The sequence below is a fragment of the Fopius arisanus genome, unplaced genomic scaffold (assembly GCF_000806365.1).
Source record: "Fopius arisanus strain USDA-PBARC FA_bdor unplaced genomic scaffold, ASM80636v1 scaffold00002, whole genome shotgun sequence".
Taxonomy (NCBI): Eukaryota; Metazoa; Arthropoda; class Insecta; order Hymenoptera; family Braconidae; genus Fopius; species Fopius arisanus.
The window spans coordinates 499,540-514,147 of record NW_011887741.1 but is presented as its reverse complement, the minus strand read 5'-3'; the positions used below and the strand labels follow the sequence as shown (position 1 = coordinate 514,147).

The following is a 14,608-nucleotide window of genomic DNA, read 5'->3' as shown; positions in this document are numbered from 1 at the left end:
ACTGCCCCGAGAACCAAACAGTCTTCATAAATTCTAGTGCGTAAATCAGTCTTTATGGACTTGTGGGTTTTCTGCTCTCTCCATCTCATTCTCCCACTCCTTCTGGTCCTCTCATTTACTCCGTGTATAGACGAGTGCTGTTTGGCTTGCGTTATGTGTAACATGTGTAACATGTGTAACGCTGTACTTCATGGAAATGGACATCAGTCCTCTAAACAACCACACTGTACAGTCAATGTTGAGATTCACTGCTGATGAATCCTCTTTCCCTCAAATGTGCGCAGCATTATCGAAAGTGCTCACCACCCACACGAATTTCATTCCACCCTCGATTCATTTTCTTTAATAAACAGCTGCACTCAGGATAATTAATTAACTGTTTCCATCAACGACTCGTTACCTTACATTGTCACGGCTTTACAGGCATCACAGATTTCGATTTCAATTTACAGTGTCCAAATAAGCTGTCCAATCCCTGAAGGATTTCTTGTATTTATCACAATGACGATGACAACGATAACAATAAACTGTCAATATTGAACACAAAGTTTGTGCACTAATCACTCATCTTTATACAGATGGCATGGTCAAGTGTGGCGGTCAATGTTTCGTTGGGATGAGTGTCAAAATGTCAATACAGAATCCAAATTTTAAACACAAATACTGAACAAATTGTAAACAAACGAGACAATTCAGATCGATAATCATGGTACGCTGGAAATGGTCACTCGCAAACCGCAGGCCTCGATCGTTATCACCGTGATAACCGAATTGTCCGAATCGTGTTTCCCATCCCTTTCCTCTTTTGCCATTGTCACAGACAACTTCCCTCACAACTTGCCAACGGCAACATGCTTGATTGAGACTCCACACGTTCGTTTCAATGTCGATTCACGTTGCCATTCATCCTGTTGTTGCTGCATCCCGATCGTTTATGCGCCGACAATGAAGGGATTCACGAGTGACAGGAGTTTCGATTGTCACGATGAATCATGTGACAAAGCTACTTGCGACACGGAATGATAATTGATGAGGTGTTTGAGCAAGTTATCCCTCGGTCCCGAAGGATTAGGACGAAAGATGACAGCTCTTAATTAAACCGTCGTCACGACCTTGTCAACCCTGATATTTCATATCCGCAGAGTTTGACCCATCTCGACCCTTGACAATGACTGGATTCCTGCCAAATCAATGTCAAATCTGTGCACGATATTCCCGAGGGTCAAACAAACGTGACACTGATGTACGAGTTCTTGAATTGATATTCTCAAATTACTGATGAACAGTTGGTTAACTGAACAAACTTCCCACGTCCTTCACGAAGGTCAAATGAAACAACGACCACATCATCTCTCTGTTTTGACTATCAAACTGTCAAAGTAGTTTGTAATGAGGACTGGTGATTGGACCATTCCCAATTTCATCCACTTTGACGGGATATGTTGGTTTCAGGAAGAGGAAGATTCCATTGGCATTCGACGGGAATGATTCCATCATGAATAACCATGGACTCAGCTAATATTGGTCGTTGGTTCACATCAATTACATTATAGAGCAAATGTTTGAAATTTCAGGGTTTAATTGTCACTTCAATGTGGAAAACAGTTGTGAAGTGGCTCTTGTCCCTTTTGTCTATCCCTTTTATCGACAATGCCTATAACAATATGGAATAGTCGAGTGTTTCACGGAATTTGATCATTATCGATCTCGCATTATCGTGCGTCAACCGGAATTGAAGCGCTTTTATCGATTGCTGTGAATCTAGTTCCACGATTTTCACCTCACCCCTAGTAGTCGGTCCTCTTGCTAATGTAACCCTTCGCTGTCATGTCCTCTTGCTCGTATTTTCATTCGCTAAAAGGCCACCACCGAAGTACCATTGTCCAGCTTCCGGTGGCCTCTGTTCACCAAACGCATTCAACACTTTTTGGTCTGTCCATTTGATCAAAATAAAATGATGGTCCTTGTTTCTTTTTTTTCTCTGTTTCTCCCTGCACAAGAGGCTTTTTCTATCATGAAATATTCGACTATCATCGTCGGGATTATTTTGTTATGAACCATTTAGCCGAATCTCTGTGGGATTTTCGGTTGGGGATGAAAGGGAGGATTATGGGGTTTAGTCATTTCGTCGGAAATTGTTGGTTTTTTTGGGGGATCATTGCGACATTGACGGTATGCAAACGCTTTGAATGATTAGTCGTACAGAGGGATGGTACCTGACGTAAAGTGTCTCACTCCGGATTATTACATTTCCTGAAATTGCGAGGCCCTTTGCGACTGGCCAGTTGAGAGTTGAATTGAATTGCTGAAGTTCAATGAACTCCCAACGCTGAAGCTTCATTCGCGTTATTTTCCAATTATTAACGCAGTTAATAGAAAGTACATTTTAGTTAATGAAATTAAATATTTTTTCTGAGCAGATAGCCTACACTAAAAAATACATGAATCCTCTGCCCTAGTCGGTAATTCATGTTGACGTATAAAAATGAGAAAAAGTCAAATATTCCGGGTCTCTCCATCTCCTAATTAATACCGCGAAGAAGTGGTTCCACACTGGATGGGTTTACAGAGCCAAGAAAAGAGGGAAGGGGTACAGGTCCACAGGTTCAGGGGTGAAACGAGATTTGTTGAACTCCCGGGGCAAACTTGCTCTCGGAGAAACTCCTAACATCTCTCTCCCCTCGTGTTGGACGAAATTTTACTGGGATTGCAAACGAATATTCCCTACGAAGCGATGTTCCGATAATTCTAGAAACTCCGTACACACCCGAGAGGCATCCCCCAACCCCGTGAAAACCCCAGGACGTACCCACTGATACTTTTATTTGGTACAGGCTAATTTATTGAGCACCTCTCTCGCTTTGCTTTTCGCATTCATTTCAACCGATACATACGCTCAACCTCTGGTTGTCTGCCTGCAAGCTTCACACCGACATTCACTGCCGATGGAATAATGGCTTCTAGTCTTTGATGTTTTTCCTCGTAATTAGGATTTTCAGTGAGGAATCTGCCATTTTTTACCAACAGAAAAATGCACTATCGGGAAATTTTTTCCATTGCTACTCTCTGAGAAAAAATTGCTTTGAAAGGGAATATTCGAACAAGATGAAGTTCTCAAATTCCAGGCCAATTGCAACACGACTGAAAGTTCTGGAAAGCGACATACTAAATTCGAAAGCCAGTTCTAAAATTCCCATGGAATTGCATACGATGAAATGGTCAGAAGTGATTGCAAAAAATTGAGACAAGAGTGAAATCTCAAATCTCAGCCCATGACCAACGACATGGACATTCCACACCCGAAGAATCATGTGCAAAAAAGCCATCATCTAAATAAGCATCTCCCATTCGGTGGATGCAGTTCCGTTGATACGTTGCAATAGCAGTACAATACAAACGTTGACGTGTGCACGATAAGGTTGCACCAGCGAAGAAATTGCTTCCTGTTGGAAGAAGCCCCTGCCTCGGGGGTGACTCTTACCCTCACTTGGGTCACATGTACACCCTGAGAACAGTCCAACACACATGAATTTCTCTTTCTCGGTCTCACTTGAAAACTTCCTCTTGGAGACCCTTTTCCACAGCTTCAACATCTTTCATTCTCTTGGCGGGGCTCCTTACCTTCAACCCGGGCATTTCTATTCTCTCGTCTTACCCCGACAAAACAGGAAGACCTGCACTAGGAAGTCGAGAAACTGTCCCCCCTCGGAATTTTCCTACAAAAGGCAAAACTCGGGCTTTATCGTTCTGGGTAATTTTTTTAATGGGTACACTCAGGGGAATTATAATATTCAGGCGGTTGCAAATTGTTGGTCGGAGAATTGATAAAGATCTTCGTGTTTAGTCCGTAATTGGAGAAATTGTTATTCTTTACGAATTTGCATTTACCAGGGTATTTTGTTATCAATCGATTTTTCAGTCACAAAATTCAACGTTCACTGGCAACTTCGAATTTTTTTGTAGAGACCCAATCAAATTAGCTTCAACATTATTTTCGAAAAATTATGATTGAAGAAAAATACTATCGCAGTGTATATCGCTCAAAATGTATTTCATGATTTTCCAGAATGAAGTGTCAATGGAAAATATTCTGCAGAGAAATCGGAGGTAAACCGATAATACTTGGGGTAAATTTAACCGAGAAAATTTTGTAATCACGCTGAATGCATTCCCATTGAATAAGCCCACAGGTTTACTGTTGAACCACCAAAAAAATATCAGCCGATCCTTCGTCCGAGATAAGAGAGATGGATCGAATTGAAACGAGGAGAAAATTGATAGTGGCTACGATACAAAGCTCAGGCGTACGAGATTGATGTTCTCCCAAACAAGTCGCGAGAAAGAAAAAAACAAACCTGAGTTTTCTGAAAGACCAAAACGATCCATCACGAAGAATAAAACAAAATCCCTCTCATTTAACTGTCGGTGCATTTTTGTAACTCGTATTTCGTAGCATTTTTTTTTTATTCCAGTCATAATTTCCTCTTAAATTCACTTTTACGCTCATCCCTGAACATTTTCATACGCGACAAGAGGTATTAACATTCTGCCTGATGTAACTCCACTGGGAGATGATAAAAACAAAAGGCCTGGTGTACGCGGTCATCAGCTGGTTTATTGTTTGAGCTCTAGAAGGGGAGTAAAAATGTCTTGATATATATCGGTGAAAATTGTAAAGACTGGGCAGTATATCTGGTACTAAAAACACGAGGAACCTTGAAAGGTCGATAAAATATAGGGAAGAATTGGAAAACAAGGCATAATAATTCCTGAGAATAAAACTACTGCTTCTCAATAAGTTTATCATTTTCCCGAGGAAATTAGATGCTTGAAGGAAAATGCCAGCACATTTTGCGGTTCGGTTCGAGTACAAATCGTATTTTTAAGACTTCCCTGATTATTTAACTCTTTATTTTCCAAGTTCACGCGATTAACTCATCTCAGAATTCACAGAATAAATAAAAAATAGAAGAGAGAACCCATTCAACAGTTCAACAGGCGGTCGGGTAATTCCACGAGGTACAATATCAATACCGATCATACGATACTGCGTACACTTGCGATGGAATTTAACCTGCAGACGAATGTTGTCGAGGAAAATTGTAATTGATCGCAAATGCACCCTGGATAAATAAATTTTAAGCTCCTGGTGACCTTCTAATATGTTTAACCAGAAATTTGTAGGCAATTCGTCGCAAGATCGAACATGCGAAATTGAAGTTAAGGAAAAAGCGGAAAAACGAGAAAGGGGGCGGTTTCAGAGATATCCAGTCGCTAAGTCGTACACCTCTCGGTTATACACCTGGGGATAACTGCGCGCGTGATACACGCGAACAGAGTTCGTAAATCTCAGGGACTCGGCAACATCCCGAGGGAACCATGTCTCAGTCACAGCGCAACGGCTCCGAGAGTTAAAGCGTCCCTGGGATTGCAATAGTGCAAAGAAAAAAATAATGCCAGTCATAGTGTGAAAACCCATCTCTAAAATTCAAAGATGAAATTAAACACGAAAAAATATAAACGGAAATGACGATTCGCAATTATTATAATAACAATAGCAGTAGAATAATGAAAAATCGCGTCCACCGAGAAATTGGGATTCCCCTGAGTATTTTGTATCAACTCATATTTCAATCGCGATTACCATTTTCTACGGGAAACTTCAAATTTTTTACACTCGAAATACAAGAGTGAGAATGCATCCTTAAATTCGTGGTAAATCTCAAGTCTCACCTGCGACTTATTACAACCGTTTTAAGTAACTCTTTCTCGCCTCGAAATTCATTCCATCAAGAATCATAAAGAGATACCAAATGATTGTAGTTACTTGTCCCTCACGTCGGAATTCCCATTCGAAACGACCCCATAGTGCACCCCCACGCATTCCAAATCTATAAAATAAGAATGAAGATCTGTTCTCCCTGAAAAACATCTTTTACGGCGCCACCATCTTCAAGCAGCAATAACAGATAAGATACAAATGATTTAAGCCCACAGTATCTTAAGTACATCTCCTCATTCCCCTCTGCACTCTATTTATGTTGCCTTCCTGGTCGTTTCGTGATAATCCTCACATAACGTGACCGTTCAACTCACTTAATTCCACAATGATGTGTTTGATGTAATTGAAGTATGCGGGAGAGTTCGAGGGGAAAAAATATTTTTACCAAATACTCATTGACTCGAAAGAGATATTTTTTTTTTAATTACGCACGGTAATGATGGCGCGATGCATTCGCATTTCCCGGATCAAATACGGGAGTCATATTGATCAATCGAAATTAATGAAAAACCTATTGTTCTCGCTTTCTTCATTTAGGGAATTTTTCCCGTTATTTCACGGAAACTGTAATCATTAAAATTGGATTGGTTTCGATAATTAATCCGAGAATTTATATTGAAAATAATTTTTAACTGAATTTCTCTAATTAATTTATTTTATTTATTATGGAGGGGTTTAATTTCGATTCACCAATTTTATGGACTTTTAATCGCAGGTGATAAATTTTCAATATTTTCGGTAATTTCGGGGTAACTGATGAATATTTTCAGACTAAAACCTGAAAAATTCGGTAAAAATTTTTCAACAGACTCTGCGAGTTGTGTTGGATGGAAATTAAAGGGGTGCAGAACTTTCATAATACCATGTACCAAGGGCCTGACAGATCTGGCATGCGTTGAGATATTCACTCTCATCCATAAAAAAAAACTATTTTGCACGTGAAAGGACAGAGTTCGTTCCCTCGTTTTTGTATACGTTGTTGAAATATTAGTTTATCAATTTGGTTTTGCAATATCTCTTTGACACTTACCCTCGACTACCGGATGACGCGGCTTGTACGACATATCTGAAAAGAGAAAAATGTGGAATTAAATTATTAGATAATGAATCTGGATTTTTATTTATCAAATAAAAGGGATAGAAATTATAAAATTCATCTACGGGGAGAGACAAAACATTCGGGATAATTCCGCAAAAAATTCCGAAATCGTGCAATCTCTTTATTTTTTTCAGTAAAATTCAAAAAAATTAATCAACATTAGATAACAACAATAATGTTAGTATCATTATTATTTTGAGCACAAAATAACATTTTTTATGCATGAATTATCATTTTTTTTGGTTCTATGAATTTTTCAAGGCAGATAAACGGAAAAGTAGTTATAGTTAATTTTTTTTTGGAATTAATATTCAAAAATCCCGTGGGAAAATACATACTTCAGGGCATTTCTCTGCCTGTTTGATCCTCGATTTTGTTTTCTCCGGGAAATTACTCTCAAGATAATTATATTTGGCTGCTGCGAAAATCATTCACCCGAGGGATTTTGCTGATAGGATATCCAGGTGGTGGAAAATGCACAGTACCCGGGGTCTGGGGAAAATCGAATCCCTCTGACATTGAGGTACAAACACCAGAGGCTCTTAAAGTAATGCACCACCGTGATACCTGTCGCACGTAAGACCATCAAAAAGTTGGAGTTTAATGAACTCCCTTGGTGAAACAGGGTCATTTTTGATGTTGGCTTTCAAGAGATTCAACAATAAATTCCGTTTGACATTCACAGGGATGGAATTCTGAAAGAAAATCCCCCCAAAAAGTCTACTAAAATAACCAACAGGAAATTATAAAACATCCAATTGTATCCCGAGCCAAAAAAAAATCCGACGAACTAAATTAATATTTAGCAGGAAATTCCAGTGAATCCCAACGAATTGAGAATTCAACTGTGAATTTAAAAAACATTCCTAGATTTTTACTTATTCATTGTAAATTTTGAAAATATATAGAACACATCCCTAAAGATGAATACAAAAATACGTCAATACATACAGCTTAATGTTTTCAAGATATAGTGACACATCTCAAAAAGAAGAATTTTTAAATATTATATTTGAAATATATAATTTCACTGTAAATAATTTCCAACCGCAGGAAGCCTCATTACCATAAATTGCTGCGTACCTAGAGATTAATAGGAGCCCCTTGAAGGGCAGAGTGAGGCCAAAGTGCATAAACATCAGTGTCTGGTACAGAATGGTTCGGCCAATCTATACAGTTCCGTACTTTATGTTCTCGAAGGCAGGAGTTGAGAGTGAGGATGTGGGTGGTGTGAGGGCTAAGGTAGTTGGATACTGGGATGCCATTTAAGCCACTCGGTGCTACCCCAAACCAACGATATGTATGCAAACCCTGGCCTCCTAGTGCATGCCGATATCTTGCCGATAGCCTTTTGCATCGCTGTATACGACTCGCGTAGCTTGACACACATGTCTGACACGTGTCGCCACAAGTCACCACCTTCAACCCCCTTTAACCCACCCTCCACTCAAATCTGACACCACACGGTGTACAGTAGATGTTCATGTAGCGACAGAACAGGGCCTTTGACACTAGTTTAAAGTTGAATTGACTTGTAAAAGGGCTTATTCACCCCTTTACCCTCAAAAAGGTTCAAAGATTGTTTCCAAAAAATCTCTCCAGGAGATGAATATAATTTTATTTATCCATTGGGCCTTCATTATTTAGTTTCCAGTCTCTCTGGGTGCTGTTCATAAAACTGTGGATTTCGTTTACACTTTTAATCCCTCCCAATCGCCAATTGTCTTTAGACAGGCGCTAGCTTCTGGCCATTGACAGCAAACTAATTATTCAGTCGAATCAAGAACTAAAAATAAATGAAAAGAAGAAGCGGAGGAAAGTAGTATAACGACAGCCAGCTTGGAGGCCAATTGATTTTCCCTCGATATATTTTTTCCACGGGGTAAAAGTTTTCTCAAGCGGTGGGATAAACTCGACGAAAAATGAGGAAACTTTTCCGAGAGATGGGATTTGCAAAAACTCTGCATCATTTTGGTGGCAACTGCTTGATCGGACGACTTAGAAGATTTACTTTCTTTATTAACGGCCATTGGAAACTTGATTAAATCGACGAAATTATCACAGCGATTTGTCATTGAGGGAACAATTCTAGTGAGAAGTAGAGTGAAAAGATTTGAGCTTCATTTTTAAGATTACGAAAGTCTTAAATTTAGACTTTCAGATGGGCAAAGTTCAGACTTTTACAAGTTCTCATTTGAAAGTAACAACTGAAGTCTTTTTTCTAAATCCCACGTCGGTAGAAACTTGGATTACAGAAAAATGTTCGATTGAGTCTCAAGTCAAGACTTTCAGAATCAAAATTGAAATTTTCGCATTATCAGTCTATTTGCGCTGACTAGAGATTTCACCCGACGCATTTTCAGTGAATTGACACGAGTCACGTAAACGGATAAACAGATGTTTGTTCATTTGACACGACGAGAGGATTCAACCGTCTGACGCCCTCAGGACGAAATTCTATCACATCGAATTCTCCATTTTCACAGCGAATTTTACAATTATCCGCATGAATCATTAATTGAATTGAATGAATTTTGCACGCAAAATTGAATGGGGGAAATTAGTTCAATTTGAAACCCCGAAGAATATTTCCGATGAACTACAGATTATTCTTGCCCCAATCCCTTCTGAGATGATTTCATGAATAATCAGAGGAACTTTTACCGATAAAATCAATTTCATGTCAAATGATACCGTAGAAATAACGGATTCATTCAAAATTAACTCTAAATGAGAATGTCTAAAATGGACTCCGGGAAAAAAAAACGTTCAGTAAATGTTACACAGTTTATTGAGAGCCAAGTGTCGGGTGTTTACTCTCACGTGCTCATCCATGCGCACCGGCGCATTTTATTATTGCAGAACAGTTTTATCTCCTTTCATACCGCACCCCTGAATGTTCCCTGAGGGACGATAATATCGACGCCTAGGTGCAAATACCGGCCATTATTTCACAGAAGTAGGTTGACCAAAGGCATGACTTTCGCCCGACACTCGCACCAGTTTCTGCAAAATTCTCACTCTATCGATTAGGGGACGTGCAAAATTCCACTAGTCGTTTGCAACGAGCGAAAATACTGCCTGACACAGTTGTAATAGTTATACTCATTATACTGATATTTTCCGATGGCCTCATTGCCTACGAGCAATTGTGCAATATTTTGCAAAACGAGTACAACATTCTATTCACTTTAATTTTCGTTTGGATTTCTATCTTTATTTTTATTTTACTTTCAGTGATATTTTTTATTTTTCCTTCAACTTGAATTGTAATTTCAGTTTTCATTTCATGATAGAAAAAAAATGTTATTATTATTATTATTATTATTATTTGTAAAAATTGGATTTCAGCTGTGTGGATATTTATTTCTGTATTGTTTTTTTGATGATCATCACTCGATTATTTCTCACTTGTGTACAGAGTGAACGCGTGGAAACGCGAGAAATTCCTGCACGTCAGGACCAATGTCTGGAAATTCGAAACTCGAAGAAACTTGAGCCGATAACTTTTGAGCACACTCCAACCATCCCTCGAGCTACCTTTCTCCTCCCCATTCTCCCACCCTTTTTACCATTAACAAGCTCTTGGGCGAGTGGTGAATTTTCAACGGTTATTCTACTTTCACTTCACGTTTCATGAAACATGTAATGTTCGTAATTTGGCGAGTTCAGGGGGATGGAGAATGAAAAATTAAGGGTGGAGGGAATATATCAGTTGGGGTGGAGAGAACGTAGTTTTTTATTTTCGGGGAGTCATCGCGAAAAAAAAACGCGGCTAGCAGATATTTTCGGAATTTTCTTTTAAATATCAATGTTTTAATCAAAAATTTATCGCATTGAACAAAAAAAACAGTAATAATAATTGTTATTTTTATTCAATATCAAAATCTCAAATAAACACGATAACTAAAATTACACAAATAAATAAAAAAATCCAGAATTTATCTGTTGACCTCAGACTTCTTTCGTCCATAAAAGTCACATTTCCAATTTTATTTCTACTAAGTCTATTTCTATCAGCAATAAACACTCGCTATCAAACAGAAGCAGCAATAAAGACCACCAATAATCGAGCGAAATCTGTTGGATTACGTAATAATTGGAGTTTAATGAAAATTGAACCATCGACATACAGTCGATTGATCTCTCACTGTGACCATATGCGGAGTCATATATGGTATTTCCTGACAGTCGGAAATCATTATATTTTACTCCGATAAATAGACTCCATGAAACTCCATATGACGGACTATTTGACTCAAATAATATAGAGGATATGAAATTTCACCGGTGGTGTTCGTTTCCGGTAGATTATGATGAATTTGATTCGAGTGAGCAGTTAGTTATCACACGATGATTTCACCAAATGAATATCAATTTATAACGCAACCATTCATCAACTATTCATTATTTGTGAATTAATTCTTCGAATCCATCCAAAAGTGAACGAAATTAAACGGAACCCACAATTAATGAACCTTCTCATAAATGACAAATTAATTGAATGTCACAATATCAAATCGCTCACTAGATCATTTTTGGTTAATAAACCTTTTCAAGATAAATCAATAAATAATTTACAAATCAGTGAAGAATTACGTGAATCCGTCATGAAATAAATGGATTTGGACATTAAAATCAGTAAATGGATGAACAGATAAATAAACTAATAAACCGATAAATGCGCCATCAAAAACCGAGAAAGCTGATAGATTTAGGTAGAATTCGGGGCACTGAGTTGATTCGTTTTTCTAGTGAGTAATTACCAAGAATATTTAGTTAAACGTATGCATATAATAAATGAATAAATCGATGGATTGAGATGAAATTCAGGGAAATGAGATGTTAGGTTGATTGGGCGTTATTGGAAGGGAAAAAATGTTATTCATGGCAGACGCAAGTTGGAAAATTTGACGCAGCTGTACGTGACCGATCCACCAGAGGATGAGTGCAGTGAAATACAGGGATACAGTGGGTAAAATGGTGGAAAGGGGGTAAGGGTAACTGGAAGGATGCGAGGTAGTTGTACAGCGGATTTTCCACGACCCCGAAACGACGTCGTGGCCGACGGGCTGGAAAATGTACCGACGCCCCAGACTCCGGGGGTGCGCGCAAAATTAGGAACTCCGTTGGAGCTTTCGTACACTTACGTGGCTTTCGGGTTGAAAGCGCTGAAAATTTAGTATGTAAGGCACGTGTTCGCATCCCGTCGTTATGAGAGCTTTCTACCAGCGATTCTCCATTTCATTCCCATTCTCAGGGTGCAGTTGTAAGCCGTAACGGACAGTCATACTCCAGACACCATCGCCGGGTTAGACTTCATTCTCACAATGCCAATATTTTTGTCACTATCTCTTATTTCACTGTTTGATATCGTCACGTATTTTATACACCTACAATAGATACTCAGGGAAATGCAGAGTGCAATTGACATGATCGAAATTATCCTGTGGCCCAGTACTGATATTATCCTGTTTCGGGGTTATGAACAGCGGTCTGTTTCCAGTGAATGTCTCGGAATTTAGGGCCGGTATCGAAATTCTCGCCGGAATATTTTTTATAGAGATACTGGAGAGCTACGAAAATGGTAATTAGAAGAAATTCGTTATCTCCGAAAGATCTCGAGATATTTTACAAAACTCAATTAAAAACTGGAGCCAGAATAATGAGTTGTTTAATATTAAATGAACTTATCCCATGAAAACGCACGATATGAAAAATAAAGTAGATAAACGATAAGAAATTTAATTTTCTCAAAAAATAATTTAATAGCAATAATAATAACTATTATTATTAGTATTGTTATTAATTTGATACAAGTAAATTTATCTTAAAATAAATAAGAAGAAACATTTCCGCGTTTGTTAGGAAAATATAAAAACTCAAAATCCACGAAATGGTTAAAAATAAATGTCGACAAATTTCGGTTTCTTGGATATTAAAAAATAGTTGTCCTCCGTAATGTCAATATGAGATGTCGGAAATTCCGTGTTTCATCGAAACTTAATTGAGATTTTTGAGATGCCACTGGAGTGATGAGGTAAAAAAGCACGAGAAAAGTGAGAGACAGCGAGGAGTTTAGCGAGAGTCGTATGACGTAGTTTTACGCTTTGGTGGAACGAGATCTCCAACTTCTTATAGTTGGTACGAAAAGCGCCATAAGAGGGAGAGGGTACGGGATGCACTGAGCCGTACCTCCAGAGGGGGTGCAATTTATTTTGCGAAAGGCGAAGGCAAGCCCAGGGTTACGAGGTCGTTCGATCCCAGCGGATGGCGCAAGGAGAATATATATACGGCCCAACGATCCAGTCCTTAATATGATCCGTTGCTGTCCTTAATCCTGGCGAGCCACTGCCCATCCTCATCCCCTCGAACTCTCCTCACCACCTCCCTCGGTGCCCTAAACTATTTTGCAGCATAAATCCTTGAGCCGGATGCTGCACATGAGTGAAGATGAAGGGAGATAAAACCCGGGGATATAAAATTTTTAATTGTTTTTAGGGAATAATTAAAAGTGATGCCATGCCGGAATATTAAGTTCCGGTTATTGGACCGGTGGAGAGGAGATGGTGGGAATAATTTTCAAAATTTTATGATTAGTAAATTCCGAAATCGGATAGGAACTTTTCGCGGAGATTAATTGGGAAAATAATTGTCAAATTACTTCGTCAACCCGAGTAATTACCGTTAAAACATCAACCGTTAGTCAACAGCTTGATGGTATAAAACTCACGACGATTCTCAAAATTAGCAAATTAATCATAATAAATTGTCCAATTTGAATCGACGAAAATGCATAATGAAATTAGCGCATTCCGGTGAACTGTTGAATTTCAAGAGGTCTACCTCTCACAACCAAGCATTTCATGTTTTACGCCGATAGACTTTAGCACCAGCACCAGATGCCTCAGCGTCTGGCATATGTACAGAACTTTGCATAACACACCGGATACTTGAAAATTTGTTGCTGGACGTTAAATGTTTCGTGTGTATGGAAAATTGAGGAGGCAGGCCATGAACCATAACCACCTCCTTCGGCAAAATTTTCCCCAGATCTTTCACCGAAATAATTTAAATTCCTCAAAAAAAAAAAACAAAGAATTGCTGAAAATAAAGATTTGTGCCAGATACAGTGGAGCAAGTCAACAACGGAATTCTGTTCTTCAACCCTCGCAACTGAAAAATAATGACAGGCACGACAAAGAAAGTGCGAAATACGGGTTTTACTGGTGAAAAATTCTGTTAACGCAAATCTACAAAGGATAATTATGTGTATTTTTGTGAGCGTGCATTTTTACTCGGTGACGATGGGCTTCACGGGGATGTAGGTTAATGAGGTGATATTCGTTAGGGAATATTATTTTGGAGGTCTTTGGAGGAGGTGAGTTTTCCCCAGTTGTTCGCTTCTCCATTTTTTTAGTGAAAAAGAGAGGATTCTGCTTTGATCATTAAAAATTTTTATGAAGATTAAAACAGGTGAGAGTGTAATTGTCGCAGTAGTTATCCTCAAAATCAAAAGGCACATATTTGTAATTAGATGAAATTTCTACTGCAGGGGGGGGGGGGGGGGCACTCATAAAAATAAATTTCGTGTACTATCGTTTATTAATTTCTAAAATAATGACGATTAAGAAGAAAAATATTGAAGTTTCGGATTTATTAGAAAATTACATAATATTTATTTTTCCCATAACAGATTCCCCTTTGATAAATATTTTACAATTATA

At 38.5% G+C, this 14,608-nt stretch overlaps 1 protein-coding gene across 6 annotated transcripts in view; it reads right to left on the bottom strand.

Moving 5' to 3' along the window:
• The window catches only part of LOC105265985 (agrin), a 219,642-nt gene that overhangs the window by 113,789 nt on the left and 91,245 nt on the right, over positions 1 to 14,608 (bottom strand). For all 6 annotated transcript variants that reach the window (XM_011303875.1, XM_011303885.1, XM_011303849.1 and 3 more), the window contains one exon: positions 6,813 to 6,848. In XM_011303875.1, coding sequence (XP_011302177.1) covers positions 6,813 to 6,848 — 36 coding nt within the window. The remainder of the gene's footprint in view (positions 1 to 6,812; positions 6,849 to 14,608) is intronic.